Raw genomic sequence first — 17,464 nt, 5'->3', positions numbered from 1 at the left:
CTGGGAAAAAGTCTGGCAATACATTTTCCTTCCCTAAGAACATGTACTCCTGTAGACTGGTAACCAACCGTATAAAATTTGGACATCGTCTCATCCCCTTGTTTACACTGCAATTCACAAAGGGCATGAGGTCAGTCTTCATGGTGAAGTGGAATCCCACAAATGCTGGAAGCATTTCTAAACAGTCAACCCACAGACTAGAGTTTTCTTCTCGGTCAGAGTAATTCTGTTAAGCTGGCTGAATACATATGACACATAGCCTAGATTCACTTCACCTAGATCCTCATCTGAGCAAGGTCAGCTGACAACCTGTACGCCGTGCAACAACAGTGATAATAGATGGACAATTGGTATCAAAGGGATGCTGGGCAGGTTCTGGCATCACCTGCTTATTAACCTAACAAATTATATTCCTGACTCGCCTCTTACCAAATTTAATTTCTCTAAAGCAGGGATGCGAGGGACCTTCTAATGGTGGCAAGGGTAGCAACACATTTGTGATTACCACAAAGCATGTGAAGGACTGCAAATGGTCATGGTTCATTGGCAATATAGCCTCCTCAGTTGCCCGAAACCAGTTTTCCTTTGGCCTAACTCCTTTGGCTGAAATTGTGACCCAAATAGTTATTTTAGAAAAACTTGAAATGTTGCTTCAAAAGTCATTCTGCTCGCTAGCAATGTTGTCAGCACCTTCCTCCATTGTGCTCTCCGATTGAGGATAAGTACACCAGGCCATTGTTCTGGAAGCACACCAAACCCAGCACCTTCCACCACAGCAATTTGTGCTCACTTATTTGAAAAACCGATGTAACCTAAACTAATGAAAACAGCATGCAGAGAAACCTATACATGCCATCTTTGTGAGAAAGGTGGTTTACTCCCAGGATTCCTGATGTAGGGGTATCTGATGGTAAGCAGAACAGAGGTTTGAAGTAGAATACAAATGTATTCCCCCGACCAATCAGAATAATTATAAGATATTGTGCAGGGAGTAGGAATCCACCACTGTGCTGAAATTGAACTGTGTAGGTCCACCCACATGCACAGACCTCCATTTTCCTTCTTTACAAGAACAATTTGGGAAGCCCACTCAGCAGACTCAACCTCATAAACTACACCATCCTTGATCTCAGTATTTGTTTGACCTGCTCCCTCTTCAGGGTGGCACCCGGTTTGACCTTGTTGGTGTACAGCTCCTTCCTTTTCTCAAAGCAACCCAGTTTTTCCCGAAACGCATCCAGCAACTTCTCAATTGCCATTCCCTCGCTGGCTTCCTTTGGCTCTATATCCTGCAAAATCTTCACCTCCATTGCAGCATCTTGTCTGATGTGATAAACTGCCCAGTATCTCCATCAGAGGAAGCCTTCCCCCTTGCTTTCCTTTGGGTCAGTGAAGGTTCTATTGTCCCATGGTATAGCCAGTGTTAGGGAGAATTGTCATTTTATGGCTAATTTCCCTCACCTAGTGAGTCCCCTAGCAGCTTTGCTGGATTTCTGGAGTTTATTTTTTCCACTTGGTAAGAGTGTGAGCCTTTTTCCCGCTCTTACATGTGTTTTGCCATGTGTATTTATACTGTTTGTGAGATCTTGGGCTCTAGAGTACACCACTCCATGAGCCCCCACTTTGTGTGTTACACAGCACCTTCAGTCAATTCTGCTATTACTTTGTAATACTCCTTCCAGGTTATTCAACAAAAAATGTTCTTTTCTTTTTTTCTCTCTAAAAGATTTACTCAAGCTCTGAATGTGATATTATGCAAGTTATGTAATCTTCGTTTTTCTTTGACAATTGTATACAATCGATTTTTAAATTTTTGTACAATGATGTAACGTTTTAAGTTGACCTTTGTCATAATTTTGTAAAGATGCGTAAGCATCAAAAACAAAATTAATACATTTTTTTTTAAAAAAAAAGCTTCAGTGCAGTGACACAGGGTTGTCTTTGAGACTTCCCACTGACTCAATTTTTCTGGGGCTGACTACTGTCCCCCAGGAACAGGTAAAGTTGTCATTTACTTTATGTAGTCATTTAAAACTACAGACCCAGTACACCCCATCTTACATGGAGTACTGGAAAGGGTTTATTCCTATCCCTTTTTGTCTGTGCCTCTCTGAGCTTTGTTTTGCTCTTTTAGCATTTAGACTTGGCTGGTGGCAGTGGCATCCACCCTAACTTTTCTACTGCAATTATCCTTTATAAACGTGGTACTGTTCCAGGCTATTATATTAGCCTCGAACATAAACCCGCTTGACAAATACTCTTTCTTTTGGCTCCGGTCGGGTTTATTCGCCATTTCTTTTTGTTAGTCCTTCTTGTGTTTTACTTTGTGTGGCAAATCAGGTTTGGCTTCTTTGTTCACCGTCTTTTGGCAGGCTTCTCCCAAAAAGCCCTCTTGGCGCCTGGGTGTCTAGATGGGCTGAATTTGAGGGAGGGGTGTAGTCACCCCCTGCACAGGGTATCCTTGGAAACCCAAGTTGCACTTTGTCCTGATTGGCTGGGGTGGTTGTCCGGGCCAGACCCTCCCCTCCCCCCTGCTGTGTGATTGACAGCCAGGCTGTGTGAATGGGGGATTTTCCATAAAAGGCAGGACTAATGGGCTGGAAGTGAGTCGCCACTGGAACTGCAAGGAACCGAAGAGAAGCGGAAAAGACGGCTGCTGCAACTACCGAGTCCTGGTGAAGCCCTGCTGCAGTCCTGAGCTATCTACCCTTTCAACGACAAGAGAAGATCCAGTCCGGAGTCTTCCCTTGAGCCTGGTGGGATCAACCAGCTCATCTTGCACAGGCAGAGGATCCTCTTCTTGGTCGAAATCGCTGCACACAGCTGTAGTGGTCCGGATAGCCACCTGAAGAGCCTCTCCTGTTTTAAAGGAGCGCACCTTTTTATTTGCTTTTGCTGCTGCTGGCTTCATCCCTGGGTAGTGCAGATCGCTCCAGACGTCGTCCTTCTGGTCTCCACGACTGAAGTCACAGGAACCATGAGTCTGCAGGAACTACCAGGAACTGTCATAGCACCAGCTCTTCATTTCGAATAAGGTACTGTCCAACTTCGAGGAACTGAGGTGAACCCTTTTCTCCTCACTAAAGGCTTGTCCTTTTCTTCCTTCCCTCTAATAACTTTTCCTCGTTTGACAATATCCAAGTACTCCTGGCAATCGAATCGTGGACTGTACTAACCGTCTGATCCTCGACAACAGGAACCCTGTTCCACTTGACACTGGCGCAGACCTATTGACTTTTATTCACTTGTAGGAAAGTGTCCTCTGATTCTATCTGCCTTGACAAAAGTATTGCCTATGTTTTATTTATCCCCGACTCTTTTGTGTTGATTCAGGGGTTAAGTGTGGTTTTTCTCCGGTAACATTTCTTCCCACTGGTACGCGTATCTTTAGTAAGACCGAACTGTTATTACTGTCGGTGATCGCATCTGTCCCCCGGTAACGTCTGTTTCACAACACCGGTCTGTCAAAACCATAGGTACTTACCTTGAATTGCACTGCACAAAGTGAATTGGTTGTGTGTAGTGTATTTTACGTGTGATTTTAAATTAATAGAAGTGAATGGTTTTGCGAACATATGGTCTAGAAATAAATGTACTTTTACTTTTCAACCAAAAACCTTGAGTCAGTGTTTGCTTTAGTGACAGTAATTGTAGTCCTTTGTGTAATCTCTGCTACTGCACATTTGCTCTTGAGATAAGTCTGGCTGCTCCGCTACTGCTACCACTTTAACAGTGTAGTACAGGCTTGTACCAAAGGTGAACTTGTATTACCACTTGTAGTCTTAATTGTGTTTAGTAGTGCCTAAGGGCAGTTCACAGGAAATTGCCCAACAGGCAGGATAGCAGAAATCACAAGGTTCTTCTGCAGCAGTAAGCTAGTGAAAGTGTCAGATTCAAAATCTGCACTGGGAGCCTAGCTCTTCAGATGCACATCAATCCCATTATGCCTAGGCCCAGAGGAGGAAAAGCATGTATGTTTAAGGACTTGCACAGTATCCCACAGACACACTTATTGCTGAGTTCCCAGTATGGTCATGCGTGACGTACCGGTTTGCACTTGCAACTTTTTTCTTTGTCTTCCATGAGGCAGCAGTGTATTTCTTGCTAACTAATGAAAATGCCACTGTTTTATATTTATATCAAAAGTAGAAAAAGGGAGGAGTCGACGTAGTTGTAAGTCGAGGGGCACTGGTTTGTTAGTCAATTGCAGCCTTGTCTACTTATTAACAATGTTTCTTGTCTTGACACAAATTTCTGTGACTTCTGGCGCAAGAGGGTGTTGTCTCCGGACCAACGGAGACCAATACAAACATATACAAAACTACCCTGTTGTCTCCAACAGGTAACCCCTATGCACTACAATGGGGTCTAAATGACCTCCTACTACATTTGTCCTATATTCATGGATATATCTGTTGTATTTAAGAAAATAAATGATCACTGTTGTACTGTTCACAGTAACAATTCCACAATACTTGTCAAACAGACTTGTTTACTAAAATGTATAACACAAAAATGAGAAAATAGGGTTCAGTATCTCCACATAGATTACATAGATTTAAATACAAAGGAGTATTATAGTACAAAAATGTTTTCAATGCAAAGAAATGTTCACTGTATTGGACTATAACTGTCCTTTTCCAAATCTACTTTCACAATTTTCCCTTTCACAATTTGCCGACGCGTTTCGGATATATTGTCCATCATTGGGGCTTTTTCCACTTAAGATTCCATCCTGCTTGGTTCAGTTCTCACTCTTCTGTGTATCTCTAATCAACAATATTGTATGTTTTAATTAAGGTAATAAAATCGTGTCCATTTGTTGACTGCTTTAGTGTATCCTTAGTGGACTATCCTCATATGTTTTGTCTGCTTGCAGGTTGTAACTGAATACTCCAATTTCTTAATCCGCATTGATAAGGAACCTATGTCAATTAATACACATCACTAAAAACCACCTGGTACATGATTTGTGTGGTTTCAAAAGTACAATAGCCACCTAGTTTACCTGTGTATACACCACACGGGTGATCTTCCTATAGTGTTGGCTGTCTCTGCAGTGAAACGCTCCAGTGGTTATATAATGTTAAGACACTTCGTCTGATATAAGGTCTGTACCTGAGGATTGACACAAGATAAGACATCTGTGTCACTCGCTGACCCCACGTTACATTTCTTAGTTAACCTCAGCCGTTATAGAGATTTTATATTAGTTTATGCTGTACTAACTTTAAATTCACATTAATAAGAGGGTGCCCCTCGAGGGTTAACTAGATCACTAACGCTATTTTACATATGCGCGCTCTGTGTCGACATCCGAATCAGTCATTTCAAAAATGAATGGCGTTGCTGTAAACAATCCAGCTTGCTGTTTTTCAGGTGGTGTAGGCGACAAGCGCTTGCATTTTCATCCGTGAGGGACTGTAATGTCTTTTCATGCTCATACCTCATCAGCGCCTCAGCACTATTACTTCTGCGGTGCCGGTTCGGTCAGCATCTAAGCTGAACCCATCCGCGCACTGTTCAGATGAGCTTTCCGTTACCATGGAATCCACATGTATGCGTGCGTGCAATTCGGTACATCAAGTTAGCCATCTTGCTAGGGGATAATTGCTTGCTTTCTGCCCCCGTAGATTAGATGGAAGTCCACAATGCCCACAATAATGAACCTCTGTAATTCTCCATCCAAGTACGGCTGGCCAGGGATTACATAATTTCACTGATTTTCTAAGGCATTAACACAGATGTATACCTGAGGGAGGGGGTGGGGGGTGTTGAATTATGTTGCAGTCAGTGAAAGCGACCTCACGCCCCCTACCCAGGTAAGTTCACATCATTACTAAAGAGACTTGTCCTGTATTTATTCCCTTGTGGTTAATTCCTGTGCTAACCATCTGTTCAAGACAATAGCGATAGATGGCAACACTACTTATGTAGGTTCTCTAATTGCCTGTCCGTTGACAGCATGACTACTCACATTCTGAGGTAAATACCACATCCCAAAGCGCATATAGTCTCTTATTTCTACCAAAAATCATATCTAAGGAATTATGCAGCGCAGGTGTATTGAGGTAATACAGCCCTTGAGGTTAGCATCTCCAGGAGATCATCTACAGATTCATTCTGTCCAGCCTAAGTGGTTCACAATCTATATCCAAAACAAACAGAGCCGTCACAGTTGCTACACATGCTACTATTTAACACTGTCGTTCAAAATCTCCAATAGCCCTAAAATGGTATTAAGTAGTGTATCTCTAAAGAAATCACATTAAATCAAACTTGCAATTCATCCCCCTAGGGGCAAGTGAATCCAATCTCTCAATCCAGGCTATTTATTTTTGTAGACGTATTTTGTTGATGTCCCCACCTCTTTTGCTGACACTAACCTGTTCTAAAATTACGCATTTTATTTGTGCAATGTTATGTCTAGCCTCTATATATTGGGTAGACACTGGTGATTTCAGGCTCCTGCTCCTTATGTTTGATTTGTGTTCCGTCCATCTAGATTTTACTTTCCGTGTGGTCATCCCTACGTAGAACAACCCACACGGACATTTGAGGGCATATGCTACATTGCTGGAGTCGCAGGTACACGAGTGGTTTAGTGTGATTGCTTTCCCTTAGTAAGGGTGTCCAATCACATTTCCCTTGTTCACATTATCACAATGTTGGCAGTTACGGCATGGTACTGTGCCCTTAAATGTGGTACTGGATGTTTTCATGTCGATTAACTCTGCCCTCACCAGTGTATTGCGAAGAGCCTGACTATTTCTGAAGGCAAATGCAAGTTACTCTAATGTTTTATTCGATATCGGGTCCTTTTTAAGCAAAGGCAAATTCTTAATTATTTTCTTGATTGTATTGCTTTGCAATGAGTGTTATAACATAGTATTGTGCAATTGTTACTGTGAACGGTACAACAGTGAGAATTTATTTATTTTCTTAAATACTATACAACAGACATATCCATGAAGATATAGGGCAAATGTAGTAGGTCATTCAGACCCCATTGGAGTGAATAGGGGGTTACCTGTTGGAGACAACAGGGTAGTTAGATAAATTATATTTATAGACTTTTATCCTTTGTACATCATGACAGTAGTGGTCTTAAAGCACCACAGCGTGTCCATTTAGTAGTTAGTTGTCCGCTCATGCATTTAGATAATACTCCGTTTCCATTTTAAATGAATCCCAGCACTTCCCTTGGAGTGTCATTATGCGCAAGACAAATGATATGTACAGGATGGCAATGGTAAGGTTGCCCTTTGCTGAGTGTCACAAATATTACATGCACTTACATATTTCTCCTTAAAGCGCCCATTTCCACAAAGACCCACACTCCCAACATGAAGAAACATCGCTTAATTCCTAAAATTAATATCCTTCTACAATCATACTTTTATTCGGATACATTGTAAATAAACCGTACAGATGACTAAAGGGTATGGGAAATAAGGTAACAATGTTATAGGTTAAACAAAGCCTTGTTTAACATTTCTTGATAACACATTGTAGAAATAAAGCAGCAGTACTTAAAAATCCTAATGCAAGGTATATATGTTTTAGATTTCTCCTGCTGAAGGTCCAGATGCAAAGCAAAGAATGGTGATAATCACAGGACCACCAGAGTCTCAGTTCAAGGTACTGTACATCTGTATCACTGTTGATGCATTACTACTTTTCTACTTTAACTTCGTTTTTTTTTCTGTGAAACCTGATTACCACCATAGGTATGTAAAAGCTCCCAGATGGCAGCCACAGCATTTTATCCTTGTTAAGCAATCTTGCTCAATTTGGAATATGGACTAGCGGAAAGTGGTTGTTCTTTAAACTTGTGTCCATCATTTTAAATGTTCTCCAGTCCTTTTTTTGCTCCACTTGAAGTTAGTATTGAGGGGATTGGGTCCTCCGACGTATTCCAGATCTATGACGGATAATGTCCACAGCTGTGCTGCTTCGGAAAATCTTCGGCTCCTGCGTCGATGCGCTGTCCCCGAGGACCTCCTCCGACGGCCGACGTCACCTGATGTGATAAGTAGGACGCACAACTCCCATAGCCTCAGTTCCGTTTTTTACGCGAACTTGTTCGCTTCGTGAATCTCGGTACGCCTCGACTCTTTGGAGTTTGCTGTTTTCTTCTCGGTTCGTTGAACCTGTTCGGTTTTTTGTGAAGACCTGGTCGTGGCGATGTCTACTTCGTCTTCAACCCCGCGTCCGGGCTTCAAGTAATGCGGGGACGGTGGGTCCAAGATGTCGGTCACGGACTCGCATGACGCCTGCGTCTGGTGCCTTGGGGAGGCCCATGATACGGACGACTGTCAGTCGCTCACGGCAAAGGCCTTGCGGGAACGCAAGAAGAAGCTGTCGGTGGGTCGGGTGTCTAAGTCCCGGAAGTCGAGGTCTGCGGGGCTTTCGACGGATGACTCGAGAGGCGACTCTCCGTCATCGTCGGAAGTCCAGTGGGTCTCCTTCCAGGAGTCGGTCTCGCCACTCCTCTGCCTCGCCACTCCTCCGCCTCTTCGAAGCATTCCCGGCAGCACCGGCATCGGTCGCCTTCCCCATCCTCTTCCGAGGACTCTGCCCGTCGGCGGGTCGCTTATCCCACCATGCAGGCGACACCGGAGGAATGGGCTTCCTTCGGGAAGCAGATGCTAGCGATTCTTGAATCGCAGGGCACCAGCCGTCCGCGCCTCCGAGTGGGGTCGGTCGGCACCGGTCGAGAGACACCGCTCGTATGCCTTCGGGCTCGGGTGGTCGGCACGGCTCGCGGGAGAGGTCCCGCTCGGACAAGGGGAGCCGTTCTCGCCAGGCCCGTTCCAGGTCCTGGTCCTCAACGCGCTCGAGACCACGTGATCCTGTGCCGTCTTCGAAGAAGACGTCGACGCCTGTGGCGCCGAGGTCGTCGACTATTTCTCTCGAGGCTCTGCCTCCGAGGGGGTCGTCGACGCTGTCGGCGCCTAGGTCGTCGAGAGACACGCTCGGAGCTCCGGCTTCGAGGCCTGTGTCGATGTCGTTGATGCTGGCGGCGCTGCAACTGACGTCGACGCTGATTCACTCGACGCAGTTTCTGTCGACGCCGACTCGTTCGGCGCCCTCAACGCCTTTCGAGGCGATGGTGTCAGAGGGGCCCCGTGGCACGGGGTTAGCCCGTAGAAAGGCTCTGGCTAAGGTCAGACACAGCTTTGGTGCCCAGATGTCTTCCTCTCACCGCCTGGAGTACATTTCAGAGGGTGATGAAGGCTCTGATGAAGGCTTGGTTCCGGTTACGGTACCAGATGAGCTTATCTCGGGCCATAGCCAGTTTGATGACCTGAGGCAGTCACTGCATGATGCCAGTGGACTGGACACCTCTCCGGAGGTGGAGTTTTGTAGGCCGGAGCCTGGCACTCATGCCGATTCTTCATATCGGTGCCTTATGTCTCGGGTCACCCAGTACTTGGGTTGGTCGGCTTCCCCAGGGGAGTATGTTCAGGATGATCTCACGGACATCCTTGATCTTGGTCCCCCCACTGACCCGGTATTGCCGTTTCATATGGCTCTGCAGAGAAGGGTGGCAGCTGCTTGGACTGCTCCGGAGAGTCTCCCGGCAGTGGGCAAGTCTTTGTCGCGATAATACCGTCCAGCCAGTAGCGACCCCTGCTACTTGTCCAGGCACCCCACTACGGAGAGTTTGGTGGTGCAGGCGGCTACGGCCCCAGCGAAGCAGGCGTCGTATCCTACCATCCCTCCGGATAGGGACAACAAACGTTTTGACCGCTGCGCGAAGAAAGTGTTTTCTTCAGGGGGTATGGCGCTTCAGGCAGCCAACTCCATATGTCCCTTGTCTCGTTTCACACACACTCTGTGGAACTGTGTTGCATGAGCGGCTGAACATATTCCCGAAGGGGACGAACGGGATGGTTCCTTGCTATGATTCAGGATGGCAAGAATGCCATGTGTGAGGCCGTTCAATCGGGTTTGGACATGGCAGATTGTGTCAGCCGGTCCATGGTGGCGAGCACCGTAATACGAAGGTTTGTGTGGTTGCGGAAGTCTGGGTTCGCTCCTGATGTGCAGTCCCGGCTCCTCAAAATGCCCTTTGACGGTGAACATCTTTTTGGCAGCAAGGCTGACGAGAGCCTTGAGAGGTTGCATACCTCCAAAGCTGCAGCGAAGTCGTTGGGCGCGGCAGTTCGACAACCTCCGCCTTTTCGTCCTAGGGGACAGCAATGGAGGGGAGGTTCCTTTCGCTATTACTCGTCCTTCAATAAAGCGAGAGGAGCGCAGCAGTCAAAGAGGCCGCCGTAAGAGTGCCAGAGGTGGAAACAAGGGTACTCGAGGTGCAAAGGCCGCTCGGGCAGTTGCCTCTTTGCCCTCGGGCAACGCCGCAGCCGCTACCACTCAATCATTAGGCCAGGTCCCATGGTTCGCCGGTTGGGGGAAGGCTGGTGCAGCATCTTGTAGAGTGGCGAGCCATTACTTCAGATGTGTGGGTTCTGGAGATCATAACCCATGGCTACTGTCTTCCCTTTCGGCAGAGGCCTCACGACAATCCACCTGGGAACCTCTCTTTGAAGAGTGCGGATCCGCTCCTTGTGCAGGAAATTCAAGCCCTGCTGGAGAAAGGTGCCATAGAACTGGTGCCTGTAGCGGAGAGGAACAAGGGATGGTATTCCCCTTATTTTTTTATTACGAAGAAAGGCGGGGGATTGAGACCCATCATGGACTTGCGCGGTTTGAACAAACTCCTCAGGAAGGACAAGTTCAAGATGGTGACACTTGAGTCCGCCAGGCCCTTCAGCTTCAGGACTGGTTGGTGTCTCTCGACCTCAAGGACGCTTACTTCCATGTGCCGATCCATCGCAAGCACAAGTAGTACCTGAGGTTCGCGGTTGGCGACTCACACTTTCAGTTTCGGGTCCTGCCGTTCGGATTGACCTCCGCCCCGAGGGTTTTCACCAAGCTCATGGTGGTGGTGGCAGCGCATCTCAGGAAAGGGGGGATTCACGTCTACCCCTACCTGGACGATTGGTTGATCAGGGGGAGCTCTCCCGAGCAAGACCTGGATCATCTGTCAGTCACCTGCCACTCCCTTCACAAGCTGGGCTTCTCCCTCAATTTAAAGAAGTCCCATTTGACACCAACGCAGCGGCTCCAGTACATCGGAGCAGTGCTCGACACATCCCTGGGGCAGTGTTTTCCTTCCCAGGTGAGGGCTCTTCACATTCAGAAGATGGTCCACAAGTTTCAACTTGCCCAGAATCTCCCAGCGTCCGAGTTCTTGATACTGCTCGGCCTCATGGCATCCTGCATTCTTCTGGTGCCAGAGGCTCGTCTGCGGATGAGATCTTTGCAGTGGGCACTCAAGCTCCAGTGGTCTCAGTCCTCCGGCAGGCTGTCGGACCTTGTTCAGGTGCCGCCCTCTGTCGCCCAGGACCTTCTGTGGTGGGCCGTCGAAGGCAATCTGATGAAGGGGGCCCCATTTTGGCTGCCCTGGCTGGAGGTGACTATCGTGACGGACGCATCCCTCACGGGCTGGGGAGCTCATGCCAACGAGTTGACAGTCAGCGGTCGTTGGTCTCCGTCGCAGTCCAGACTCCATATCAATCTGTTGGAGCTGAGTGCCGTCAGGCTTGCCCTGCAGGCTTTTCTGCTGACTGTGCGAGGAAAGAGTGTCCTGATTCTAACGGACAACACGGTGGCCATGCACTACCTCAACAAAAAGGGGGTGGGGGAGCAGGGTCACTTCCTCTGTGCAGGGAGGCGATGCAGCTCGAGTTCTGGGCCATCCAGCAGGAAGTTTCGATCTCGGCTGTTCATCTGGCTGGAGACAACGAGACGGCGGACGCTCTGAGCAGGCAGAGCACGATCTCTCACGAGTGGGAGCTGGCTCAGGAGATTCTCCTGGAGATCTTCGCCCTTTGGGGGACCCCTCAAGTGGATCTCTTCGCCTCCAGTGTCAACCGGAAGTGCGAAAGGTTCTGCTTGCGGGAATTTCCTCCAAAAGGTGCCTTAGGAGACGCGTTTGTGGTGGAGTGGTCATTCCCACTGCTGTACGCGTTTACTCCTGTCGCCGTCATCCCGCAAGTACTACGGAGGTTCGGTTCCCAGATGATCCTCATTGCTCTGGCGTGGGCCCAGAGGACGTGGTACCTGGACCTTCTCTACTTGTCCATCTGCCCTCCACGTCGTCTTCCCTACCGAGACGATCTGCTCTCACGGGAGGGGTTCAGGTTCTCCATCCAGAGGTCAGATCCCTCAACCTTCACGCTTGGCTTCTGAAAGGTTGAGGTATAAGGATTGGGACCTCCCTGAAGACGTGATGGAGGTGTTGCTCTCGGTCAGGTGGCCGGCAACAATGTCTCTGTACCGTTGCCATTGGAGAAAGTTCTGCGACTGGTGCAGAGTTAAGAATGTGGATCCTTTTGAATGTGACATTCCCATGGTTCTGTCTTTTTTGCTTTCCGTGGCCCACAGGGGCCTGCAAGTGGGGACCATTAAAGGTTACCTGACGGCGCTGTCCATATTTAAGAGCTCGTCTGAAGAATGTTCCTATTTTAAGATTCCTTTAATTTCTCAGTTTTTGAAAGGGCGCACTAATGTGTTCCCTCCGTCACCTTTTCTGGTGCCCAGTTGGGATTTGAACCTTGTTAAGTTTCTTATGGGTGCTCGGTTTGAGCCTTTGCATTCTTGCCCTTTGAGATTTTAACTATGAAAACTGTGTTTTTGGTTGCGTTTACTCGCAGTGTGTGTTACGGGCACTTTCAGTTAATCCACCCTTCACTGTGTTTCATAAGGACAGGGTTGTCCTTAGAGTTTGTCCTTCTTTTCTTCCGAAAGTGGTTTCGGAACTTCATTTGAGCCAGAAGGTTGTTCTTCCGGTGTTCTATCCTCCTCCACATCCTGGTAAGGAAGAGGAGAGGCTCCATAGGCTTGATCCTAGGATAGCGTTGAGCTTTTATATTTTGCGCATGTCCCGGGTCAGAGCGGATGATCAACTTTTCATTGGTTACGCTGGAAAGCGTTTGGGACAAGCTGTGAACAAACAGACTTTGTCTGGTTGGATTATTTTAGCCTTCTCCGAGTGTTACCGCTTGGCGGGTAAGGACCCTCTGGCTGGCTTGCGGGCCCATTCTACCAGGGGAGAGGCTGCATCTACTGCCCTACAGATGGGTGTTCCTATTCGTCACATCTGTGATGCAGCCACCTGGGCTTCAGTACATACTTTTGTACGGCACTATTCTTTGATTCCATCCGAGGGCAGGATCTGGCCTTTGGCAAGGCAGTCCTTTATTCCGCAATTTGATTGGGCATGCTGAATTTGTGTTCTAAATTCTTTTTCCACCTCCTTGCTTGGTACTGCTTTGGGAGTCTGTCATAGATATGGAATACGTCGGAGGACCCAATCCCCTCGAAGAACAAGTTACTCTCTTACCTGGTAACGTTCTTTCGATGAGATGGTCCGACGTATTCCATATCGCTCCCTCCCTACCTTCCCTGCTGCAGAATCTCGTTTGCAATTACAGCTTGCGTTCCGCAAGGCCTTGTGTGTCTGACTGGCAGAAAACTGGTGGCACACGTTCTGGGGGAAAAAACTACAACTGAGGGTATGGGCGTTGTGTGTCCTACTTATCACATCGGGTGACGTTGGCCGTCGGAGGAGGTCCTCGGGGACGACGCATCGACGTCATCGACGCAGGACGCAGACGCCGAAGATTTTCTGAAGCAGCACAGCTGTGGACATTATCTGTCATAGATATGGAATACGTCGTCGGACCATCCCATCGAAAGAACGTTACCAGGTAAGAAAGTAACTTGTTCTTCTGAGGTGATTCAACTATCCGAATACACATAAAGGCACTAAACCTTCATTTTCAGTTAAACTAAAGTGTAAGGGAAACTAGCAGATTGAAAAAGAATCTTGAGCTTGCATGCCGAACCAAGGGGTTGGCATGACTTCACCGCTCCGAGCTGGGGAAATGGGGGGGGGGGTGCGGGGTGGGGGTCTACATGAGAATCGAAGTCTGTCTTTATAATTGACAGGTAACATGCTTGGCATGCTTTTAGTTTCCAGTTTTAGAATATGTTTGACACCAGGCTGATTTCAGTCCTGAATAGTCATGGGTATCCTGTTTATCCTTATTGATTTTCTTGACATAACAAGATACTCTTGTTTATAGACCATCCCATCATTTTGACAGACTTTCCGTTTTCATTTTGATAGCAAAACAAAAATGTACATCTGAAAGGCCCAAGGATTTTGGTTTCTCTATTTTTGCGAAAAGCAAATGCTCCGTGTATAAAATAACGTGACACCCCATTCTTATAATTGCTACCTTCTCTATGGCGGACGCTGTGCCGCAAGCGCTTGTTCATAGGGGAAGTGAACCCTGCATTACTGGGTCTAGCAAACTGCTGTAATATGCCAGAAGCTTGTGCCCCTGTGCTTTTTGTCTGGGTGAGGATAGCGGTCATCACAGAATGTGAAAACAAGTAGAACTTCTCTTTATAGTTGGGGGTTTCCAACAGTGGGGCATGTGCCAGTGCCTCTTTGAGTCAGGGCAAAACTTTTGTTCATATCTGAAGTACATTTAATGTGACCCTTAACCTTCTGTGCTGCTTGAGTGCTTATAGGAGGGGCTTTGTGAAGGTAGAACAATCAACCATCCATGCCCTGCCATGATTACACAATCCCAAGAACTGCTGCATCTGTTTCTACCATGCAGGGTGGTGGGGTCCTTCTACTCTTTCTGGCGTTATCTTTAGTCCCCCTGCAGATATTATCTGCCCTAGAATACACCACCTTTGTCTGGAAATACTGTAGCTTCTCCGTCTATCTTGTATCCGTTGTCTGCTAGCAGGGTCAAAAGAAGAATATCTGCCCTGCAATGTTCCTCTTTCGTGCTGCACACTAGGCCATCCACATACTGTATCACTGTACTTGGCACTTGCAAATTGCTTAGATCTATCTGGATCCCCATTTTGGACACACTGGGGGACTAGCTGTACCTCTGTGTTAGCCTTGTGTATTCGAATCTGTTTCTGCCACATGTGAACGCTGCAAGTTATCTGGAATCTTGATGTGTTGGTTTGGAAAGGAACGCTTTTGATATCAACCACAGTGACATTTTTTGCATTTGTTGGAATGTTACACCATATTGTAGCAGGGTTCGGCACAAGTGGGACCTCTGCCTCTACCACATGTTCAGGGGGCAGAGATCCTGTACAATTCTCCAGGCCTATCCCTCTGTCTTTCCAATCGAGTGCATGGCTGTGTTACATGGGGATTTGAAGTTTGTGTTATACCCTGCTGCCATAATGCGAGGAGTGTCATAAATGCCCTAGTCTGCTTCCTGGTAAAGTGGGTATTGCTTTACCCGGGACAGAAATTCAGCTTCTTTTAATGTTATCCTGACCGCCCCTGTTCCTTTGAGCACGCCCACATCCTGAGGCCCTTTTGTCCATAATGTTTCTGGGAACTTTTTCAAATCTTGTGTAGCTAGCCTGCTATTTTAATCTGTCAATTGCGTCACTAGATTTTCTATCACTCGTATTGGGCATGGGAGGTGGAGTTGGAACATTACTTCTCCTTCTGCAAAAAGGTGTTTTGTCAGTCAATGTGGGGGTCAGAACAGTACTGTATGCTTTTCAATGTCCTCATCTGTCCCACATAGCATCACCATGTCTTTTCATATAATCCCCTCCTCCAAGTACAACAATATTTGAATACCTGGGGCAATTTTCTTCTGCCACAAGGGCCTGAACAGAAATTCTGTGGATAGTCAATGTCTTTTCCTTTCATCACAGGCACCCATCCCGCTTAAAATAGCAAAAGGTTCCTTAGAATTGGTTTTTGTTTGAGATCCTGTCATTGTATAGGGAGGATTTAGCCGTAATGGCATCTTTATATTGTTTGACTAACGTTTGTAATTAGCCAAAGTCGTTGCTGAGGGATTTTTCTGCCAGCAGCGTTCAGCGGTCCATTTGAGTGTTAAATGGTATGGCGACGTAGAGGAGGCGACTGTTTACAAACATAAAAACAGGACTGTCTTAGAAGGCTTGTTGGCATTTCAGAGAGTGCAAGTTCTGTAACATAAAGGAGATGAAGGGGGCGGGGGAGAAATGAGATGAAAAGGCACCTATATTCAGTTGTCCCAGAAAGCACAACACATGCAGTACAGAGTAGATTCAAATGTCACACAAAGCACAACATATGCAGTAGAGTGCAGGGTGCAGTGATGAGAAGGCACTTAGACCAATTGCTGTATGGGTGCAGGGAGACCAAGGTGAGGTAGGCGACCAACCATCAAAACAACGGTGAAGAAGAAACAAACATGGGTTGCAATAGAGCAGAATCCAGCTGGGCAGCACAGGTAGTAAGTGGGGTGAGTGATGGTGTGTGGGGGCCCCACAGGGTGAGCCTGGGCATGTTTGTGTTGATAGTATTGCGGCATAGATGAGTGTAATAACTCCCAGGAGCATGTAGCGACTGGGGAAGTGCACTATATCCAATGCTGAGGTAGCAACATATGTGTTGAGGGGCCTGCAAGATTAGCACACGAGGCACCCATACCTTATGGCACACTGGATCAAGGTATGTGTGCGCTTGAGTGCCTCCGGGAAGCAAGGGCAACAGGATCCAGGGTAAGTGATCAAGGTCATGATTGCCCTTTCAGTCCCGGACAGGGCCAGAAAGGGGGTGACTGGACCCCTAGAGGGCGCCCTTTAAAGGGGCTTGGCGAAAGCCTTCTGTGTCTCTATCATGAAGAGAAGTCGGTCAGCCAATCAGGCGGGCCCTCGCTGAGAGGGAGAAACAACTGATGACCCTGACCGAGCACAGCAGCCATCATGGATGATCTGGGTGGCCCAGATGTAAGAGCCTGTGGGAGTTTTGTTGTTGGCGGGCAGGTAGATGGTAGTGCCAACGCCACCCCTTCTGGGTACATGCCAGGAGTGGAGCACACCAAACTTTTTTCTGTGAATGAAATGGTTGCCTTTAGCTACCAGTATGTTTATGGGAATATCTTTTGAGTATAGTAGAGGAGCTAGAAGGTGTTGTGTGCGCCTATCGTTGGGGGTAAATCCTGTGTAATGGGAACCGTAACAATAGCCCAGATAAACCCTGTGTGTCCATAACTTTTTTTGACAGTGGCACCCACCCTCCTTCATGCACCATTTGGTGGCTCCGTATCTATCAAGAAGGAGAACTCGTACTCTTGCGTCCCGTCCCCTTTCCTCCGTACTGCATGGGCGTCCCTTCCAAAGGACGGGAGAAGGAAACTTTCACCAGAAAAAAAAAACACCTTCCCCTTTAAATTTAGAGGCGTGCGGCCCTGGGAGCATGCGCTGCTCCGACTCTGCCGCCACACCTCGGTCCCCTTTTCCGCATCGACTGGAACGGGCCGAATTCACCAACGCTCCTGGGTTTTTCTGTCTTTTTTTGTCTTTTTATCATTTTGGGCCTCACGCTCCTCCCCGGCGTATG

The 17,464-nt window shown here is 47.4% G+C and overlaps 1 protein-coding gene across 2 annotated transcripts in view; it reads left to right on the top strand.

Annotated features, from left to right (window-relative positions):
- IGF2BP3 (insulin like growth factor 2 mRNA binding protein 3) overlaps positions 1–17,464 on the top strand; it is a 1,445,925-nt gene that overhangs the window by 1,105,922 nt on the left and 322,539 nt on the right. For both annotated transcript variants that reach the window (XM_069648320.1, XM_069648321.1), the window contains one exon: positions 7,567–7,641. In XM_069648320.1, coding sequence (XP_069504421.1) covers positions 7,567–7,641 — 75 coding nt within the window. The remainder of the gene's footprint in view (positions 1–7,566; positions 7,642–17,464) is intronic.

The sequence above is a fragment of the Ambystoma mexicanum genome, chromosome 2q (genome assembly GCF_040938575.1).
Source record: "Ambystoma mexicanum isolate Mex_15411 chromosome 2q, UKY_AmexF1_1, whole genome shotgun sequence".
Lineage (NCBI taxonomy): Eukaryota > Metazoa > Chordata > Amphibia > Caudata > Ambystomatidae > Ambystoma > Ambystoma mexicanum.
This window is presented reverse-complemented; position numbering and strand designations above follow the sequence as displayed.